This window comes from Anoplopoma fimbria, chromosome 5, assembly GCF_027596085.1.
Source record: "Anoplopoma fimbria isolate UVic2021 breed Golden Eagle Sablefish chromosome 5, Afim_UVic_2022, whole genome shotgun sequence".
NCBI classification, from domain to species: domain Eukaryota; kingdom Metazoa; phylum Chordata; class Actinopteri; order Perciformes; family Anoplopomatidae; genus Anoplopoma; species Anoplopoma fimbria.
Genome location: NC_072453.1, coordinates 4,695,418 through 4,712,739, shown reverse-complemented (window position 1 = coordinate 4,712,739; position 17,322 = coordinate 4,695,418). Strand labels below are relative to the sequence as shown.

Sequence of the window (17,322 nt, the reverse complement as noted above, 5' to 3'; positions counted from 1 at the left end):
GGACTTTAAAAAGAGGATTTATTTTTGGCTTTGTCAAAATTGTTATCTCCGGACAGATACCTATACGTCATGGGAAAATAAGGCATTACCCCGTTCACTCTCTGAAGTAGTACTCAGCACGCCATCTCTCAAAGGAAGCAACTACAGTGTCTTCAAGCCTCACCCCCTACAGAGCTAACTGTCAGCCGAGTCACAACCCTACCTCCTACCTAGCTCTTCTCGAGCTGTTTAAACAGTTTCTTATGTAACTCTGAAATTAATAGTGAGGGGAGTTTAAATATGCCTCCCCACCCCTTCATCCACCTCATGTTGCTTTTGTAACACATTATGCAGCCACCACCCACTGACTTGTCAAAATGATGCTAAGGCCACCACAGAACAGGAAGGCATGTGTGTTATCAGCTGTCATTAGTTGGGAGAAAAGAGCAGCTCTGCATCACTGGACACAACCTGGGAAACGGCAGGCCCAGTGGGGACCCTTTTCACTCGCTGTATCTCTGGGTCAAGTGCCCTGCTCTTGCAAGTCAAACCCCACCTCTGACTGGTTGCGTTTACGTAACTGTATTACAGCGCTTTGTGGCACAATTTCAACCAATTCCACAGCAGCTGGTGGATTCTGACTAATCTGCTCTCACCCAAAATGGACGGTGGGGAGATAAACCTCACAGACACACATGCAGCCAGGCGGCATTAGACCCTCATCAAAGCTTTTCACAGGGTGGGAAGAGGGACCAGGACCTGCTGCAAAGTGCCAGAAAACAAACACATGCGCTCACACGCACATCAGGCAGGCTAAACCACTGTTAAGATAACAATGTTACGTCCAGGCTAATTGTAGAACACTATAACAGGACTGGCCGATGTCGCCATATTGTCAAGCTAGTTTGGAAGCTTCAGTATTTGGACTCTAGTTGCTGCTGTATTTTTTGTTTTTTTTCACTAATCCAAATGTTTGTTTATTTAGTCGCTGCAGCTTAGTCATCTTTTTTGAACAACCTTATTGTAACTGGATTTGAAATAAATAAAAGGACCAAATCAACAAGTTAAGGGAGATCTTTAGGCCTGGAGTGTTACAATGTCCACTGTGAAGAGGGCTTTAAACTAAAACATGTTGTTTTAAACCAAAACATGTTGGTTTGACTGCAGACTTTCAAATAAGACTAAGAGTCTGCAGGCAATGCTATTATTTCTGTGATGCTTCACTTACAGTATGTACCATGCTAGCATGCAAATCATTGCTAATTAGCACTTAAGACAAAGTAAAACTAGGGCTGATGGGAATGCCTTTAGTTGTTGCTAATAATCTGAAGTAGTGTAAAAGATGGTGCAGAAATAAAAAAAAACATGTTATTACAATTCATCCTGTGGAGACATGAATGCATGCCAAATTTCATGGGTATCCATTCAGTAGTTGGCACGATATTTCACTCGAAACTACAAACGATGTATAGATCGATAGAGCCACAATGCTAGCATAATATAAATAGAGGCTCAAATTGACGTTATTAAGCAATAAATGCATTATATAGCCAGACTCAGGGAGTTGGTAAGAGTTGATGTATGGTATGCATAGATTACTGGTCCTTTTTTAAATATTTATTAGAAGAATTCTTAACTTAACGGTACCCAACAAAAACCCTAATATTGCAAAAAGGTTGCAATCGCTGGTGACTTCCCAAACTGATGATTTGTGGTTTAAATTGTCACAGGTCAAACTGAGTAAAACTTGGACAAGGATAACCAAAGAAAGGCAAGAGCAGAAAGAAGAGCTGGCCGAGTGCAGTATTGTAAATATAAAAAGTGCAAGTATTTTAATCAATATCTGCTTCATTTTAGGTGTCCAAGCATATTCTATTTGTGGGAAGTCATTTCAGGTTCCTTAACCAGCAGCATACAATGCTTAATAATAAACTCTAATGTAGTAGCTGTTAACATGCTCCATAAGGCTGCGTGTGAAGTACAGGATGATCGTGTGACGAATGTAGCACGAAACACATCACACATCTGCTCTGAGTGCACTGCAATGTGTTTGATCAAATCTTTACCATCTCAATCAGTGAAAGCATCAGCCTAACATTATATCTCAGTGTGTTTATGTAGAGGTTTTTGTGTGTTTGCCTGTGCCACCTTCTGATCAGACACGAACAGTAACAATCTCAGATTAACATTAATGCAGGGTTTAACTGTGAAATCTGACAAATCACACAGCCGGATTATAGGCTAAACCAACATTTGGTGGAGTGTGTTTCCAAGCTAGCTCATCTCCCTGACCCTGTGTTGATTGTAGCTATTAGTGACGTCACAATCCTTCAGAGGACCGATTGCTATCAGTGCTCTTGTTTACTTGAGGTCAGATGCAAATGCTTATGTACAGGGTGCAGGGGGTCACTGTTTTGATGAGTTGGAAAATAGATTGTAACCAAGGCTTTTCTTTCAAATAGTTCACATATGTCTGCATAGTCCATATGTCCACATAGTGGCTAAGCCTGTTGATCCCCTATGAAAAAATGACAAACTTTGTCTGGTCCTATAGCTTCTCAAATGTGAGAATTTGCTGCTTTTTTTGTCATATATGAGAATAAATTTTGTTTTTTACTTTTAGTCAAATAAAACATGAAACTAAAATATGGCACATGGGCTCTAGGACATTTCCCCCCCCTCTACTTTCTATTATTTCACTGGATAAATAATTCAATTCAATAATTCGACAGATTAATAAAAAATAAATACAAATTGTTAGTTGCGGCGATTCCAGAATGGGTAAAGTACGCCTATGGGCTAAAACTGATCTGAAAACAAAATTCAGTAGGGTCATATTACAGAATCAAAATGTAAACAATACAACACATGGCTACTTGTGCTAAACTTCAGGTCACATAATTCAGTGCAAACCTTCCGCCTTCACCCCGAACGCTGCACTCGTTTTACTTATGGACGACTAACAAGTGTGACATGCAGACAAGACAAGTTATAGTTACTGAGAAAATGCTGCAAAACGCCATCAATGCTGCACTGTCCGGTATGAGACCCAGGCAATACATATTCTTGCAGACTCCTAGTCTTATTTATTTTTTAAATTGCGTTGCAAATTTGTGTAGCGCTGATGATGTTTTTGCAAGGGGAAACAAAGAATAACAACATAAATGGAGAAGAGGAATAAAATATACTTACAGAGAAAAATGATTTGCATGGAAATGTGACTAAACCCGCCGGTCAGGGATGTCGTCTGCCGGTTCCCTCTCCATCTGTGTGCGCAAGGACCGCGGAGTGAGGAGTCTCAACGCTCTCACTCACTCTCTATCTCTCTCTCTCTCTCTCTCTCTCTCTCTCTCACACACACACACACACACACATTCTCACACACAAATACCTCCCCTTCACCGACTGCCTGCATCCAGATGTGTCATGCGCTGCCGAGAATCACAGCTCACCAAACTGATTATGAAAAGCATGGCCGCGCTGCATGATAATCCAGATTAAGAGTCCTGCAGCCCCAACAGACGCACACACACACAAAACTCACCCACACTACTTTGCAATCCACAGTGTATTTGCTGTCTATTTGTATAAAACACGGTGGGAGCTAAAATTCAGCTTGAGGGTTAGTGTAATGTTCTAATCTGGGTACTCAAGTATCCAAATTATTACTAATAGGTCAACTTTTTTTGTTCAGTGGCAAAAAGATGGAAACAGTCCTGTGACAATAAAGAAAGAAAAAAGAGGATATAATAATGAATGTCATCCCATCTCTCTTTCTCCTTCCCTCCTTCCATCTTGGCCTACATATTACAACCCAGAAGCCCTAGAAATGACAATGTGAGGAACAGGCCTAGTGGTGTGCAGGCTGCAGCTGGGGTGAGAGACAATAACCCCCATCCATCAGTGACTTGAGGACAAACTCCTGAATAGCGTGGCTGGCTTCATGGAATGACTGACAGTATCACCCAAGATCCCATATTACAGGAATATATGCGCAGAATATTTTTATTTATTAACTGTTGCATTTGTATGATTATATTTTGCTGATGTCTTTATACTGATAGTTTAATTTATTTGTATTAAGCAGGATGATAATGAAACTTAGCACCAAGGGCGGAAACATGGGAATAAAGTTGCTTTTTATCTGCAATTTTGAAATTCGACATGGACTTTTAATGTTTTATAATGTCCTAAATCCAAACAGGGAAAGCTCCATACTATCAATAGAGTAAAAAAAAAAGGTTCGAATGCGGACATTATGCAACAACGTGAGGGCGAATGGCTTTTTCTTCGACAAAAATCCCATGTGCCTCAATTTTGGACTCCTGTAGGATAACATGGAGGACAGAAACAAGTAGAGTCTTCCCATGACAGAGCCATCATGTCATCAGCAGGGCACAGCTCTGTCCCACCAGAGGTCCATAGGAATTTTACATGCTGACCTCAACAATGTTACGGTTGTGGACCGCCAGCAGCAGTCACTGAAAGTCAAACTGACTGTCCTGACTCATCCTTTGTCTGCTGTTCAGCCTGGTGTCTGTGTGAAGACCACCTGGTACAGCGCACCAGAGCTCATGCTGCATATTCCATTTAATGAGGCCCTGGTCTTGTGGTCTCTGGACCCACTCAATACCAGAGGATTGACCGTGATGTGCTTAACTTTATCAAAGAGACTCTGGGCCAGAGTATGTGCTGGACAGTGTGAAAAGGAACAGAGAGCAGTTATAAGCACCCTTCCATCTTGCAGACCTTGAGCAGGTGATGAAGATTCAATGTTGACACCAGAGACCAGCATTAATAAGTAGATCTGGAGAAGGAGAATCATCATAGGATTGATGATAAAAAAAGAAAATTATTATTATTATTTATTATTATTATTATTATTATTATTATTATTATTATTATTATTATTATTATTATTATTATTATTATTATTATTATTATTATTTTGTGATTAAAAAGGCATATATTTCACATAGAGAGAAAAGTTGGTTGCAAAACTTTGGCATAATGGTCAATGCTAAGCATTGTGTAAGAAAATTAGAGAAGTAATGTCAGTTATACAGCAATATTTATGCTTGTTTACATTAGCTAGCAATAGCCACCATTCGATAGTGGTCATACCAGACCAAGTAAAGCTCTAGAAGCATACTCCCCAAGTGTAGTAAAGTGAGTAAAGGTGTGTTTCATTTCTCAAAAAGATACCTTTTCATTTTCTAAGCAAAATAATGTGTTTACTTTTAAGATGTAGTTTCACTTTAAGCTATAGGGTTGAACAGTGACCTCTGTCCCACATCCAGCAAGGACATCATTTCTTAACTGCACACAGCAAATTACTTAAAATTAGACCTGTTATATAACCAATGATGGCTGTAGTGGGTATAAGGGGTAGCTCTAATTAACATACTGTATAATTAATACGACTTGATAAAAATACCTCATACCTTAAGACTGAAATGATATGATGTAAATCAGCAGCCTTTACTCTCAGTCATACAGTATATCATGAATATAAAATCTGCTTATGGTTTTCCTTTTAAAATATAATTCTTCTTCATATTCTTATGCTATAACTCCATTATCATAATACATCTCCACAGCCCTCTCTCTCCTGGTATATTACTTAATAATATAATTGCTGCTTTACATGAGAATGAAACCCAGACTGTATTCGCGAGGCATGACTATATTTAGAGTGCAGCTATGAAAGGCTTGCTGTTCAACATATCTCCATGGCATATGGTTTTATGAAGGGTTTGTGAAATTGAATGAGTGCCGGAGCCCAGAGGCCTTTGTTGCTCCATCTAACCCCTTTTCACTCTTTGTGCATGTCTAGTGTGAGTGAGTGACTGTGTGCATGTGCAAGTTGGCCACCCCCCCTCAACACACAAACACACACACACACACACACACACACACATACACATCACACATACCTTGCCATCTGTTGACATATGCAGTTCAAAAATAGCCCTCCACCAGAAGCTTCTCTGAGTGGCCCACAGACAGGCAGAGCAGGGATCTAGTCTTTCGTCTGTGCAAGTTGCTGCGCCTCTACGGAGACCATGTGCGTACCGGCAATAGTCCGAAACCTTTGCAAGGCTGTTTGATTGGCAAGTTTCAGTAAGTCTATCTCTGTTTCTTGTGGGGTTTTTTTGACAATCCAATTGAAAATGCAGCCCTTTCCCGACCAGTTCATGGAGTTCCACCCGATACATGGCTCAAATGTCAGACTGGACATCTCAGGAACCCAGGCCACCCGTGTGGAGAGCTTTGCAAATGGAGTGTGTTTCAGCAAACACCCTCTGAAGCCCGGGGAGATTTTCCTCATAGAGATCGAGGACAAGGAGCTGGGCTGGTGCGGCCACCTCCGGGTCGGCCTGACTGCCAGGGACCCCGGAAACTTAGACATGGTACCCGAATACTCCATCCCAGACATGACAGACTCAGGGGACAGCTGGGTTTTCGCCATCACTCGCAACCACAACAAGATCATAGAGGATCCTGGAGCGGGGGGTCAAGAGGCTGGAGACGGAGGACTGGCTGGGGGCCGGAGGCTTGGAAGAGGGGAGGATGGAGATGGAGGAGCTGAGGGAGATAGAGGAGTAGGAAACATCAAAACAAAGACTTTCTTTACTGACTCTCACTTGTACATTGAGGATGTTCGGATCCCCAGAGACAAGCTGGTCGGTCGGAGCAGGCCCGGACGCTACAGCCACATTTTGGACGACTTGTATAAGACCAACACCCTACCTCCCACAGCCAGACGCAGCCGGATAGGAGTACTGTATGTGGCTAAAGGGCAAGACCTGGCTGATATGCACATTATCATCAATGGTGAGGACATGGGAGCCTCGGCAAAGGGGATTCCCTCAATCCAGCCTCTCCATGCTGTGGTGGACGTCTTTGCTGCGACCAAGTGTGTCCGGATTGTCCAGGTGGAGTATGGATGTGAGTGTTACATTGATACTGTTAATCAATCATCATGTTACTGCATAACATTTTGCAGGTGATCCAGAAAAAGACACAAAAACAACCGAGAGATGTTGTTTGTAGTCATTTGAGCCTCTATGTAGTCTATTTGTGTCCCTTTGAGGTCACTTTGTGTCTCTTTGTGTTTTTTTGCATCTCTTTGTATTTGTTTTTAGGGTCTTTGTAGTCTTTTTGAGTTACTTAGTAGTCATTTTGTGTCTCTTTGAGGTTGTTTTGCATATCTTTGTAGTTTTTTGGGGTATGTTTTGGATTGTTTTGCATCTTTCGGTAATCGTTTTGCATCTCTTTGTAGTCTTTTTGAATCTCTTTGTAGTCATTTTTAGTTGTCTGTGGTTGTTTTGCTTTGTTTTGCATCTCTTTGTAGTATTTTTGAGTCTCTTTGTAGTCGTATGTTTTTGATTGTTTTGCATCTTTTTGTAATCATTTTGCATCTCTTTGTAGTCTTTTTGAGTCTCTTTGTAGTGGTTTTGCATCATTTTGCATCTCTTTGTAGTCTTTTTGAGTCTCTTTGTAGTGGTTTTGACTCTGTTTGTGCTTGTTTTGCATATTTTTGTAATCGTTTTGCATCTCTTTGTAGTCTTTTGGATTCTCATTGTGATTGTTTTATGTCTCTTTGTAATCATTTTGAGTGTCTTTGTAGTCTTTTTGCATTTCTGCCATTTTATGGAGTTCTGAGTCTCTTTGTGGCCATTTTGTGTGTGTTTGTTGTTGCTTTACAAGAAATGCTTTAATTAAATTAACTAATTCACCACACTTCTACATCTGTATATAGGCTCTGGCCCAGAGACCCATTCAGTAATCCATCCATACTTTTAATGCATAATTCTTCATCAATTCTCTTTAATTTTCTTCATTACTGTGATTCTGCTAATCCACACACGGTTTGTGTCTTTTGTCTTCTTTCTCTGTTGCTTCAGTCTCCTCCTTGCAGACATTGTGTAGGAAAGCCATCCAGAAGCACATTGTCCATAGGATGGCCATTGACTGGCTGGAGCTGCCAGAGGCTCTGAAGCACTACTGCAAGTATGAATGAAGGATACAGACCTGCAATGGACAGAAATATAATTTCTGATTACTCTCCCTGTTTCTACCAAGAAAAATATATTTATTTTCATGACTGAAGCCTGTGTCTCATTTTAAAAATAGATCTAAAAGTGTTTTTACAGCTATGCTATTGATACCTGCCAGACACTGATAACGCTGACATGATTTCTCTGAGAGGACAACTTAAATAAACTCACATTATTTGTTAGGTTGTCTGTCTCTGTCATTCTGCAACTTCTTCACTCACAGCGTAAGTGTTAGGAATGTCGCTGGTATTGTTTTCACCTTGTGCATCTATGTGTGCATCATCGTGGAAAAATGTTGTCCTGCAGACACACACTGTGGCTGGAAACTACCACAGTACTTTCCCAGGTGTGTATATGTCTGCCTGCAGAAAGATTTTATCAAACGCTAGAGTCACCGTGCAAGAACGGAAACTTTACAGGTGTGTAGGTTTTTGGCCCCAACCCGATTTGTTGTCATAGCTGGCAATATGTTCTCTGACTTATATATATGATCATCCTCAGCTTGCAAATAAGAGAGCCATGTCTCGTGGTTTCAAATAATCTGTCAATTTAGATAAATGTAATGATCAAAGCAGTAGATAATTCAAGTTAAAATGGGAATGTGATCACCTCAGCTGTAGTAGGTGTTTGCATGCAACAGTAAGAAGGTTCTATCCGGGTGATACTAATACATTTTCTCAGATATCGAGTCAGACAATCAGACAACCTCATGACAGCAGGAAAAAATAAATAATTGGAATGTCTCCTGAATTTGGGTTTTTACAAAATATGTTTGAACGAAGGAAAGTCTTGGTATGTGACATGAAACGGTGACTAAGAGGGAAAACATACAGGCTTGTCAGAATCTTAATTTGATTCAAACTTTATGATACAAGCTTTAACAAGTACTTTCTCAAAATGAGGCAGACTGTGGTGATGATGCCATCTAGTAAATCTGTTATAGGATGTGTACAAGGGGTCAGTAAAGTCCAGGTGCACTCTTGTTGTCAGACACTGACATCTGGTGTACATACAGGTAACTGCAGTGGGAGGAGCTCCCGTTTAATCTCCATCCTGGATCACTTCACACGAGAGGAGGAAAAACAGGAGAGCGTCCGTTCATCCGTCACTGCCGTAAGAAGAAAAGACTGAACCAGATTTATATGTGCTTATCCTTAAGCTGACCCGTGCAGATACTGCAGCATGTCTTTCTGTAAGTTCTTTGGCGGTGAGGTCTACAAGGATCATTTCAAACCAGGTGAGCAGGCCCTCCTATAATCCAGACCCTCCTTCTGGTCTGGATTATAGAGGTGTTCGGCCAACGTTTGGCTTCATATGGAGGGCTTTTAATGGCAAACTAGTATTCAATTGTTATGTAATATCACAGTGATGGGTAGAGAGGAAGGGCACGGGGTGTCACGAAATTGTCAAATTAAATAATTGGTAATTTTTACCATGGTATATAAGATTTGTAAATTCAAAGTGAAGTTTCTAATAGAAATTAAAATAATAATAATAATCTTATTACTAAAAATAATAGTAATAAGAAAGCTGTTGTTGATAATTATGGTAAGAATTCAGCAGTAATAACAGTCATTTTATTTGATATTGAAATACACTTGCACTAAAGTTGTGGTATATTTAAGTAAATTGACCTTATTGCAGTTTTTCCAACCTAGGCGTTTGACCCCTTTAATAAAAAGCCATTTGGCCTCCTCCTCTTTGATGACACAAGTTTTCGGCTGGTCAACCAAAGACAGATTTTTCTTGCAATAAATGTATTGAGTATTTCGGAGAAAATGACAGAAAAATAAGAATAAAATACACCTATATTTTGATTCTTTTCTTGGGAGTTTATCCCTTTCATTATAAGTTTTACCTTTGGACCGATTTTCCCTATTACATAAAAAAACATCTCTAAGGGGAGAAATGAAACAATGCAATGCAATGGCTTTTAAAAGTAACTGTCCCCTGCAGGTATGTATGTGTGCTCCCAGTGTAACCATCCACTGTTCTCCAGTCGGTCCAAGTTCGCCCACTCGTCTCCCTGGCCGGCGTTCACTGACACCATCAGAGAGGACAGTGTCACCAAGATGATGGAGACCCTCACTGCCTACAAGGTCACAGTCTTCTGAGCCCACCTTTGTTTTTCAGCTGCTGCATCATTTCACGCACATCAAGCAGGATGTTAGCCAGGAGGATGACGTGAGTGTGTTTTTATTTATGCAGGTTCTGTGTGGCAAGTGTGGCAACGGGCTCGGCCATGAGTTTGTAAATGACGGCCCGGAGGAAGGAGTCTCACGCTTTTGAATATTCAGTCACTCGCTCAAGTTTGTCCCAAACAAAGGTAAAATGACCACAGACGTGAGAGAGACATATGCATGTGTGCAGGCCAGAGGTTTTATTGTGAATGAGGACAGCTTTAATTTAGAGGAATACTCTAAAAAGTAGAAAATAATAATGAGATCCCTTAACAGCGAGGTCTGTATATTCTGTAAAGTAGGTCGTTGTCTATGCAGAGAGATGTTGGTTTTGAGTGTGTGTGGTTTTTTTTTTTAAAGATCCTTTGTGCACAAAGCATAAATTCAATCCTATTCACATCCATTCCTCCAGGGCTGCAGCAACAAAGTGGCACAGGCCATAAGGAAGGCGTATTAGATCCTATAGTATAATAATAATATAATAATACTCCATTACAAGTAAAGGTCAGTCATTCAACAGCTTTCTTGAGTAAAAATACAAACTTATATACAGCATAATGAACTAAAAGTAACGATTAAGTCAATCTAAAAAAAAAAAAGATTTATTGATTGCATTGAAAGCATGTTGACATTTTTAGTTTGCTGTCACTGACCCCTACATGACATTTTAGAAGCATGTGTTTTTGATGTAAAATTGTTAATAAAAACGTAAGTTAATGTTTTTAGATACTTTCCATTACTGTATTTGCGCCTAACTAAAAAATGTATGTCTATTTTCTAATTTGTCCACTGACCATCGATGCACTGTTCTGCTTCTACACTACACATTCATCTATTTTTGTATGTTTTGACTGATATCATATTTTTTGTGTATTTGTGAATCAACATTTTTCGTGTTTCTCTTTTGTCTCTGTCCCAGTCAAGGACAAGCAGTGAAGAGCGAGGTATGAGTTTCTACTCCGGCTGCTGTAACTGCGGCTCAGTCCAGGACCAGTGAACAGGTCGGGTCAGTGTGTGACGTGGACGGGGAAAAGGCCTGAGAGGGACGTCCTGTCCACTGAAGAATCTATGACCAGCCTGTGACAAAGTGACCGGACCTCACATCTGCAAATATTCCTTTACAAAAAAAAGTTACATTCCTCAAATACCTCATACTTAAATACATTTTAACTCGATGATAATACATTTTAAAATTTAAATCATATCAGTAGATGCACATTATCTTATTAAGAAATTATGAATTTTTGCTTGGTTTTTCACTATCTGTTTAATTTTACATGATATTGCTGCTATCAATTACTCCTAATTACCTCCTAAGGGTAAATGTAACCGTATTATCTATGCACTGGAGAAGCTCACATCAGTCCACTCTTTTAGTATCTGTTTTGTGTGTTTATTTCAAGATTTTTTTGAACTTTAGAACTTTTCTATATTTGCATTTTACTTTGAAAAATTCACCTAGAGCCAAGAGTTCAGTGGACAAATGCAAAACATTTTGATGACTGCTTGTTACATGATATTGATGAGGAACAAACAATAAATAATAGTTTAATAGATTTTTGTCATGTCATTATTTTCAGTGAAGGTACGTCAAGTACTGTACTGTACTGTACTTGTATATTTCTATTAATGTAGTTTTATACTTCTAGTTCAAAACAATTCAAAGGGAAATAAAATACTTTTTACTTTATCACATTTATCTGATAGCAATAGTTTATTTATGAATTAAGATTTTACATTCCAAACATATGAACATAAGAAACATGATGCACTGTAATAGATTAAACTACCCAGGTTGAATACAACACCATGTTAAGTTGTTGAAGTTCCTATTCCTCTAAAATTAGCTCTACTTCCACTGACTATAACAGTGAAATGCCACTATATCAGTAATTATAACTTAAGAACAAAATATAAGGCACAAGAAGAGAAACTGATGTTCCTCAAACTGACCTCTAGATGGAGCTATCATCCTGCTAGATCACAGATAGTCTGATGTAAACAATATGTGATACTATCTGTTTTTGTACAGTGTTTGGTGTACCTGCAGGTGTAGCAGCTTGCTTGTTATGAGCATAAACTGTCCGTGTTTGTTGTCGTGCATTAATTATGAATGTTGGTTGTTTCAATAGCTAACATGGGCCCGGGCTCTCTCTCTGTGGTGCAGCTCCAGGCCTTTTTCTCTGGGCTCTGGGGGTTGGCAAAGACCCCGAGGTTCAGAGGAGTAGACCGGCCGCCTGGTGAGAGACCGAGGGGTATCATTACAAAGGAAGTAGCCTAACACACACATACACACACACACACACAATCACAGAAACATGCGTGCTAATCACAACACAGACTGCCATACTCCTCTTGGACAATTCTCTCACGTCTCTTTTCACCTGATGTTATGTCATGCATTGATACCTTCACATACAGCATTCACACACACACACACACACACACACACACGGCAAAACACACACACACAAAAAGACGCAAGCTGTCCTTCATTTCATTGGTCTCGCCACAGACAAGTTAAGTTTGAAGCATGTTTTCTTTCAAAACATCACTTCTTGTAGTGTGCAATTATGAGAGGTCATCATAACATGTGTTGAGGTCGTTGAACTCTCGGCATCAACAATTTGATTATTCTGGAGCACCACTCCACATACATGCAACTGCACTTCTGCACGCTGCCAGAGGTATTCAAATGAATTTCAGCCCTCAGTGTGATGGAGAAGCCTGACCTTGCATTGAGGTTGCTATGGCTGAGTAAATCTCTTCCTGTGTTGTCTTGGCAGGCAAACACTCAGCAGTTTATTCTTTCAGTGGTTGTTTTCACCCAAGATGCCTTGCTGTACTGTGAGTGTGTGCATTTTTAGCATAGGTGGTCCCGCTAGTAATCAAACCCACAACCTTGGCAGTGGTGGGGTTATGCTCTGCCCATCAAACTGTACAGGAGTGGCTATGTATGATAAACATAAAGCAAACACAGGGACATGACAATGTGATTGCTACGTCAGTTAAGTGAGGTGAGCTCTAATTAAAGCAAAAAAGCAGCCCTTGGATCATTTTACGCTGTTCCATCAGTCTTTGAGGTTTGATGCATTCTGGCCGTAATTTACACTTCTACACACTGTACTTTAATTTGTCATTTATGCTAGGTTACTTCAGTCTTTCCTCTCATTAGCTTTCCCTCATCACCCATTCTACATTTTCCTTCATCCTTTCTACTTATTTTTAGTTTTTTTCCAGCTTCTAATAAAAAAATCACCCTAATGCAGAGCAACCACTTACCCGCTACTTTAGAAGGACATACGCGCAAGTTTAAGTAACAACAGATGAAAAGAAAGGCTGTGTAAAATATGACTCAAAATGTTATAAATATAAAAATATTTTCAAAATGCAGCACAAAAGTAACCTGATGAAGGTCTACATACCAAAACGTTGAGACTGAATATACTTATATGCAAGTGAAGAAGACAGTGTGTGGGAATTTTTTTGTTCTAAAATGCAGCACTGTAAAATTATATTTTAATGTAAACTAGTTCTAGGCTTACCAAAATATGCATCGGCTTCTTTGAGTTTTAAGGTTTAATGCAGTGGTTAACTTAAGAACTAATGTTAGTTAGCTACTTTCAATGAGTAATGTCAGAATAATGTTACTCCCCTTTGAACCTGCTATAACTTGGGGAAACTGGCTAGCTTCAGATTGAATACAATGAAAACACATTTTATTTAATACAAGACTAGAAACAGGGATTTATTTTGATTGTTTTTAATATTTAACAGCCATGCTAGCCGATCTGTGAGGCTGTACTTGAGCACCGTGTTGCTTTGAGTTAAAAGCTAATGTCAAAGTTCTAACATGCTCACAATAATGACTATGTTAAGAAGGTATAATGTTGACCAATGTAACCATGGGTTAGCATGCATGCTCCACATATCTGACCGTTGGAAAGTTTAAGTATTTGTCCAAAACATAGGTAGACTTTACAGATATTAGCCGTTGGCCGGCTGGCAACGTACAGTACACACCAACCGCATTATGTTCGGCCAGTCTCTCCTTTTTTTTCTCTGCTCTGTACTTTGGTGAAGAAGATTCATTCACACCAATGTTGCCGTACTTTTAATTTTCAATTCAGAGACTGAACCATTCCTTTCATGGTTTTCTTTTTTGTTCTTTCATTCGTTCTTTGCCTTACTAGATATCTGACTATATTTACATAATATTGTCCTCTGTTTAAAGAAAATACTTAATCAAAATAACAATTATTCTCCTTTCAGGTTGATATAGGTAAATGATAGTAGTTTTTCTTTCATTGCTTCACTATTCTATTTTCCAGTAAAACCAGAATTCAAAGGAGTGTTTTGGCAATAACAAAGTGTCATGTGTCTGGACCACAACTACCAAAACTGGTTTGAACAGACATGCAGTTCGTAAAATGTGCCCAACTATGAGACGAAAACATAGATAATTTATGATTCATATTCAGACCCAAGCAGCATTTTGGGTTTCACTTTGTGTTTTCCAATGATAAAATGAAAGTATCAACAGAGGAGAAGCCCTCTCTCAATGCAGTGTAAATTCAAGAAACCTTTTTTGTACCAGGGAACTTGAGGTTAATGGTGAATCCCCTCAGAGGGAAGACATTACGCTGTTGGGTCACACAGGCACTGCATTAACCCGGCTGCCCTGAGACAATTTAAACACAGGGTTAATGTTTGATTCAGTGGGGGAAAGCGCTACCTTCACAATGTTATAAAAGGAAAGGGTATTCAGAGGACAGCTGCATCTTCTAAAAGGTATTTTCTTTGCACTGTTGCATTCAAGAACCCCACCTTTCCTTTTCTTTGCTGTACTGATCCATTAAATGTTAAAAGTTCCGGTAGAAATCCCCAACTTCAAAATGATTGAAAGGGTAAATGAAACCAAAAGAGTGTATTCTATGAAAGTAAATGCTTCGGTGTACAAAACAAACACTTGTTCAGACTTGATCAACATTATTTTAGAGAAAGTGCATTGAAAATCCTCCATTGTACCATTTTCCCCAAAGTGGATAAACCCCCAGGGTTTTTCAGAATAGACGACATTTCACATTTATGGTCCGTAATTTCTTTGGGTTTCAGCTCATGAGCTCCAGATCAGATAAGATGATTATTCAAAATTGCCCCATCAGTCATTGCTAGCCCTGAGCCAAAAAACAGGTGGATGACATGGTGGTTATTAGGCCATATTAGAGCAGGATGTCGTGCCAAAACACACACAAACACACACTCACAGAGACAATGGTTTTGTTATGGGAAAGTGAAGCGCTATACTCTACATCTAGATTAAGAGTTAAATTTAACCATTAAACATTCATGTAAATGCCTCCACTCATAGGGGCAGCTGCTACACAATGAAAGCTGTACCACACCAGCATCAGGGCATGTTAGTGGTATCCTGTCCTACAGGAAGATAGTCTAATCTCCTTTTTTTAGGATTAGTATACAGAATCTGGCCTTCCTGGTTAAATCTCACTGTTATTGTGAAATGGCCGCCCCTCCCTCACCAACAGAAACTGTGGTTTGAATGTCGTGCTCTCAGGAAGACAATCTTAGGCCTCAACTTGCTCATTCACTCAAAGGCGTGTGATGTCATTTCGTACTAAAGCAATTATATTATGGTTAACTGCTCTTGGCAGCCAGCTAGTGTATTAACAACAGGGTGGGTCTGTGATGTCAGCAAAGTACCGCTTATAGAGTGATAAATTTCCCCAGGAGTGATTGTTGAACATTGGTGCAACATAATGAAATTTAATGGATGCAAGTTCACCTTTCAAGTGGGACAGTATGATAGCGGATCTCCTCGAACAGAGCACTAAAGAAGGAGTAGAGATGTTTCCACTTGTTTTTTTTTTTATTTGTTTGTTCAATTGTTAAGCAGTCCTTACTTTTGCTTGAAGCTCTATGGCCTCAAGCAGTTACTCCACTGATATTATTTGCACTTCCATAAATTTAGGAAATTCATTTTAAAACAATTGGTAAAAATCAATTCAGCAGAAATCGAGATATTTGCACATTGGGAGTCGCAATTATATTCTCCCCGAAAAGTCTTATTTACACATGCTTGTACCTTTGACTTTTTAAGGAAGAAGCAGATTTTTCTGACGCAGTTGTTAATATTTTGAGCCAATATGCCGATCAAGCCGTAGAAGAGCTCCATCTGTGAGACACATACCTGATTAGAGGAAAAATGAATGGTACTTTTACTTGGAACCCTTGGCACCCCAAATATCTCCTTCCACTTTGCATAGCCTCAAGATCTCTGGTTTGAAGCCACCCTGGAAACTCTGTTGCTTTTCGTACTCCTCTTTCTCTCCCCAGGCTTAGTAGTATTATTGCAAATGACACGTAAATGACCTACAAGCGTAAAATCTGTGGAGATTTGTGTGACATTTGACACATTTTGACACCTAAACTGTTAATGTTATTGACATTTTAAACAAATACAACAGTAGCTGTTTATTAACAGGGCTCAAGCAATGCTAGCCTTGAGTTTAGGAAAGTAAGTCTGGTAACAAAAGCTTTAAATTTGAAAAGTATGTTGTGTGAAGATTGTGTGGTCAGAAGTTTAATCATAAACTGTCTACAATCCTCATCATCCCGCAGACAGCTAACCAGTCCATCAGTGGGACAAGAGTCACTTAGCATCTGGGCTAAATTATGCTCCATCCTCTGGACACACAGACAATCGCTACCATCCATCTTGATGTCCTGACATGTGATGCCTGTAGAGTGCAGCGCCCGGCTCACCAGGGTCCGCCTGTGTCCCCAATGTCAGCGGCATCTGTCAGGTCTCCGCGGACCCCACACACCTATGGCCATGCATCATACCCAGAGATACAGAGCATTGAGCTGCGGCTCAATAAGTCGGTGAGCGGGCGGCACAGACAGCGAGGTATCGACACCTTTCAGCTTTAAATGGGGTTTGAGCTAGAAGGCAACAAGGGTGTTTGCTGACTTATTGCCTTTCTTCTTAGATGTCTACCAATTGCTTGGATTGTCTAAGTCGAATGTGTCTCAGACGCTGCCTGACAATCCAACAAGCACTTCATTTGAAGCATACTTAT

General features: G+C 39.8%; 2 protein-coding genes across 2 annotated transcripts; both read left to right on the top strand.

The window, feature by feature from the left end:
* The first annotated feature begins 6,152 nt into the window (after positions 1-6,152).
* neurl2 (neuralized E3 ubiquitin protein ligase 2) lies at positions 6,153-8,005 on the top strand. Its single transcript, XM_054599420.1, has 2 exons — positions 6,153-6,930; positions 7,890-8,005. Exons 1-2 carry the CDS (start codon positions 6,153-6,155, stop codon positions 8,003-8,005), a joined length of 894 nt encoding a protein of 297 aa, XP_054455395.1.
* A 1,102-nt stretch (positions 8,006-9,107) lies between these two features.
* On the top strand, positions 9,108-11,772 carry msrb1b (methionine sulfoxide reductase B1b). Its single transcript, XM_054599352.1, has 4 exons — positions 9,108-9,279; positions 9,999-10,141; positions 10,251-10,368; positions 11,142-11,772. Exons 1-4 carry the CDS (start codon positions 9,225-9,227, stop codon positions 11,156-11,158), a joined length of 333 nt encoding a protein of 110 aa, XP_054455327.1. The 5' UTR covers positions 9,108-9,224; the 3' UTR covers positions 11,159-11,772.
* Positions 11,773-17,322: the final 5,550 nt, after the last annotated feature.

Coding starts and splice junctions, on each gene's coding strand:
- neurl2 (XM_054599420.1), top strand. CDS start 6,153: ATGCAGCCCTTTCCCGACCAGTTCATGGAGTTCCACCCGATACATGGC. Junction 6,931..7,889: donor TGTCCAGGTGGAGTATGGAT/GTGAGTGTTACA, acceptor CTGTTGCTTCAG/TCTCCTCCTTGCAGACATTG.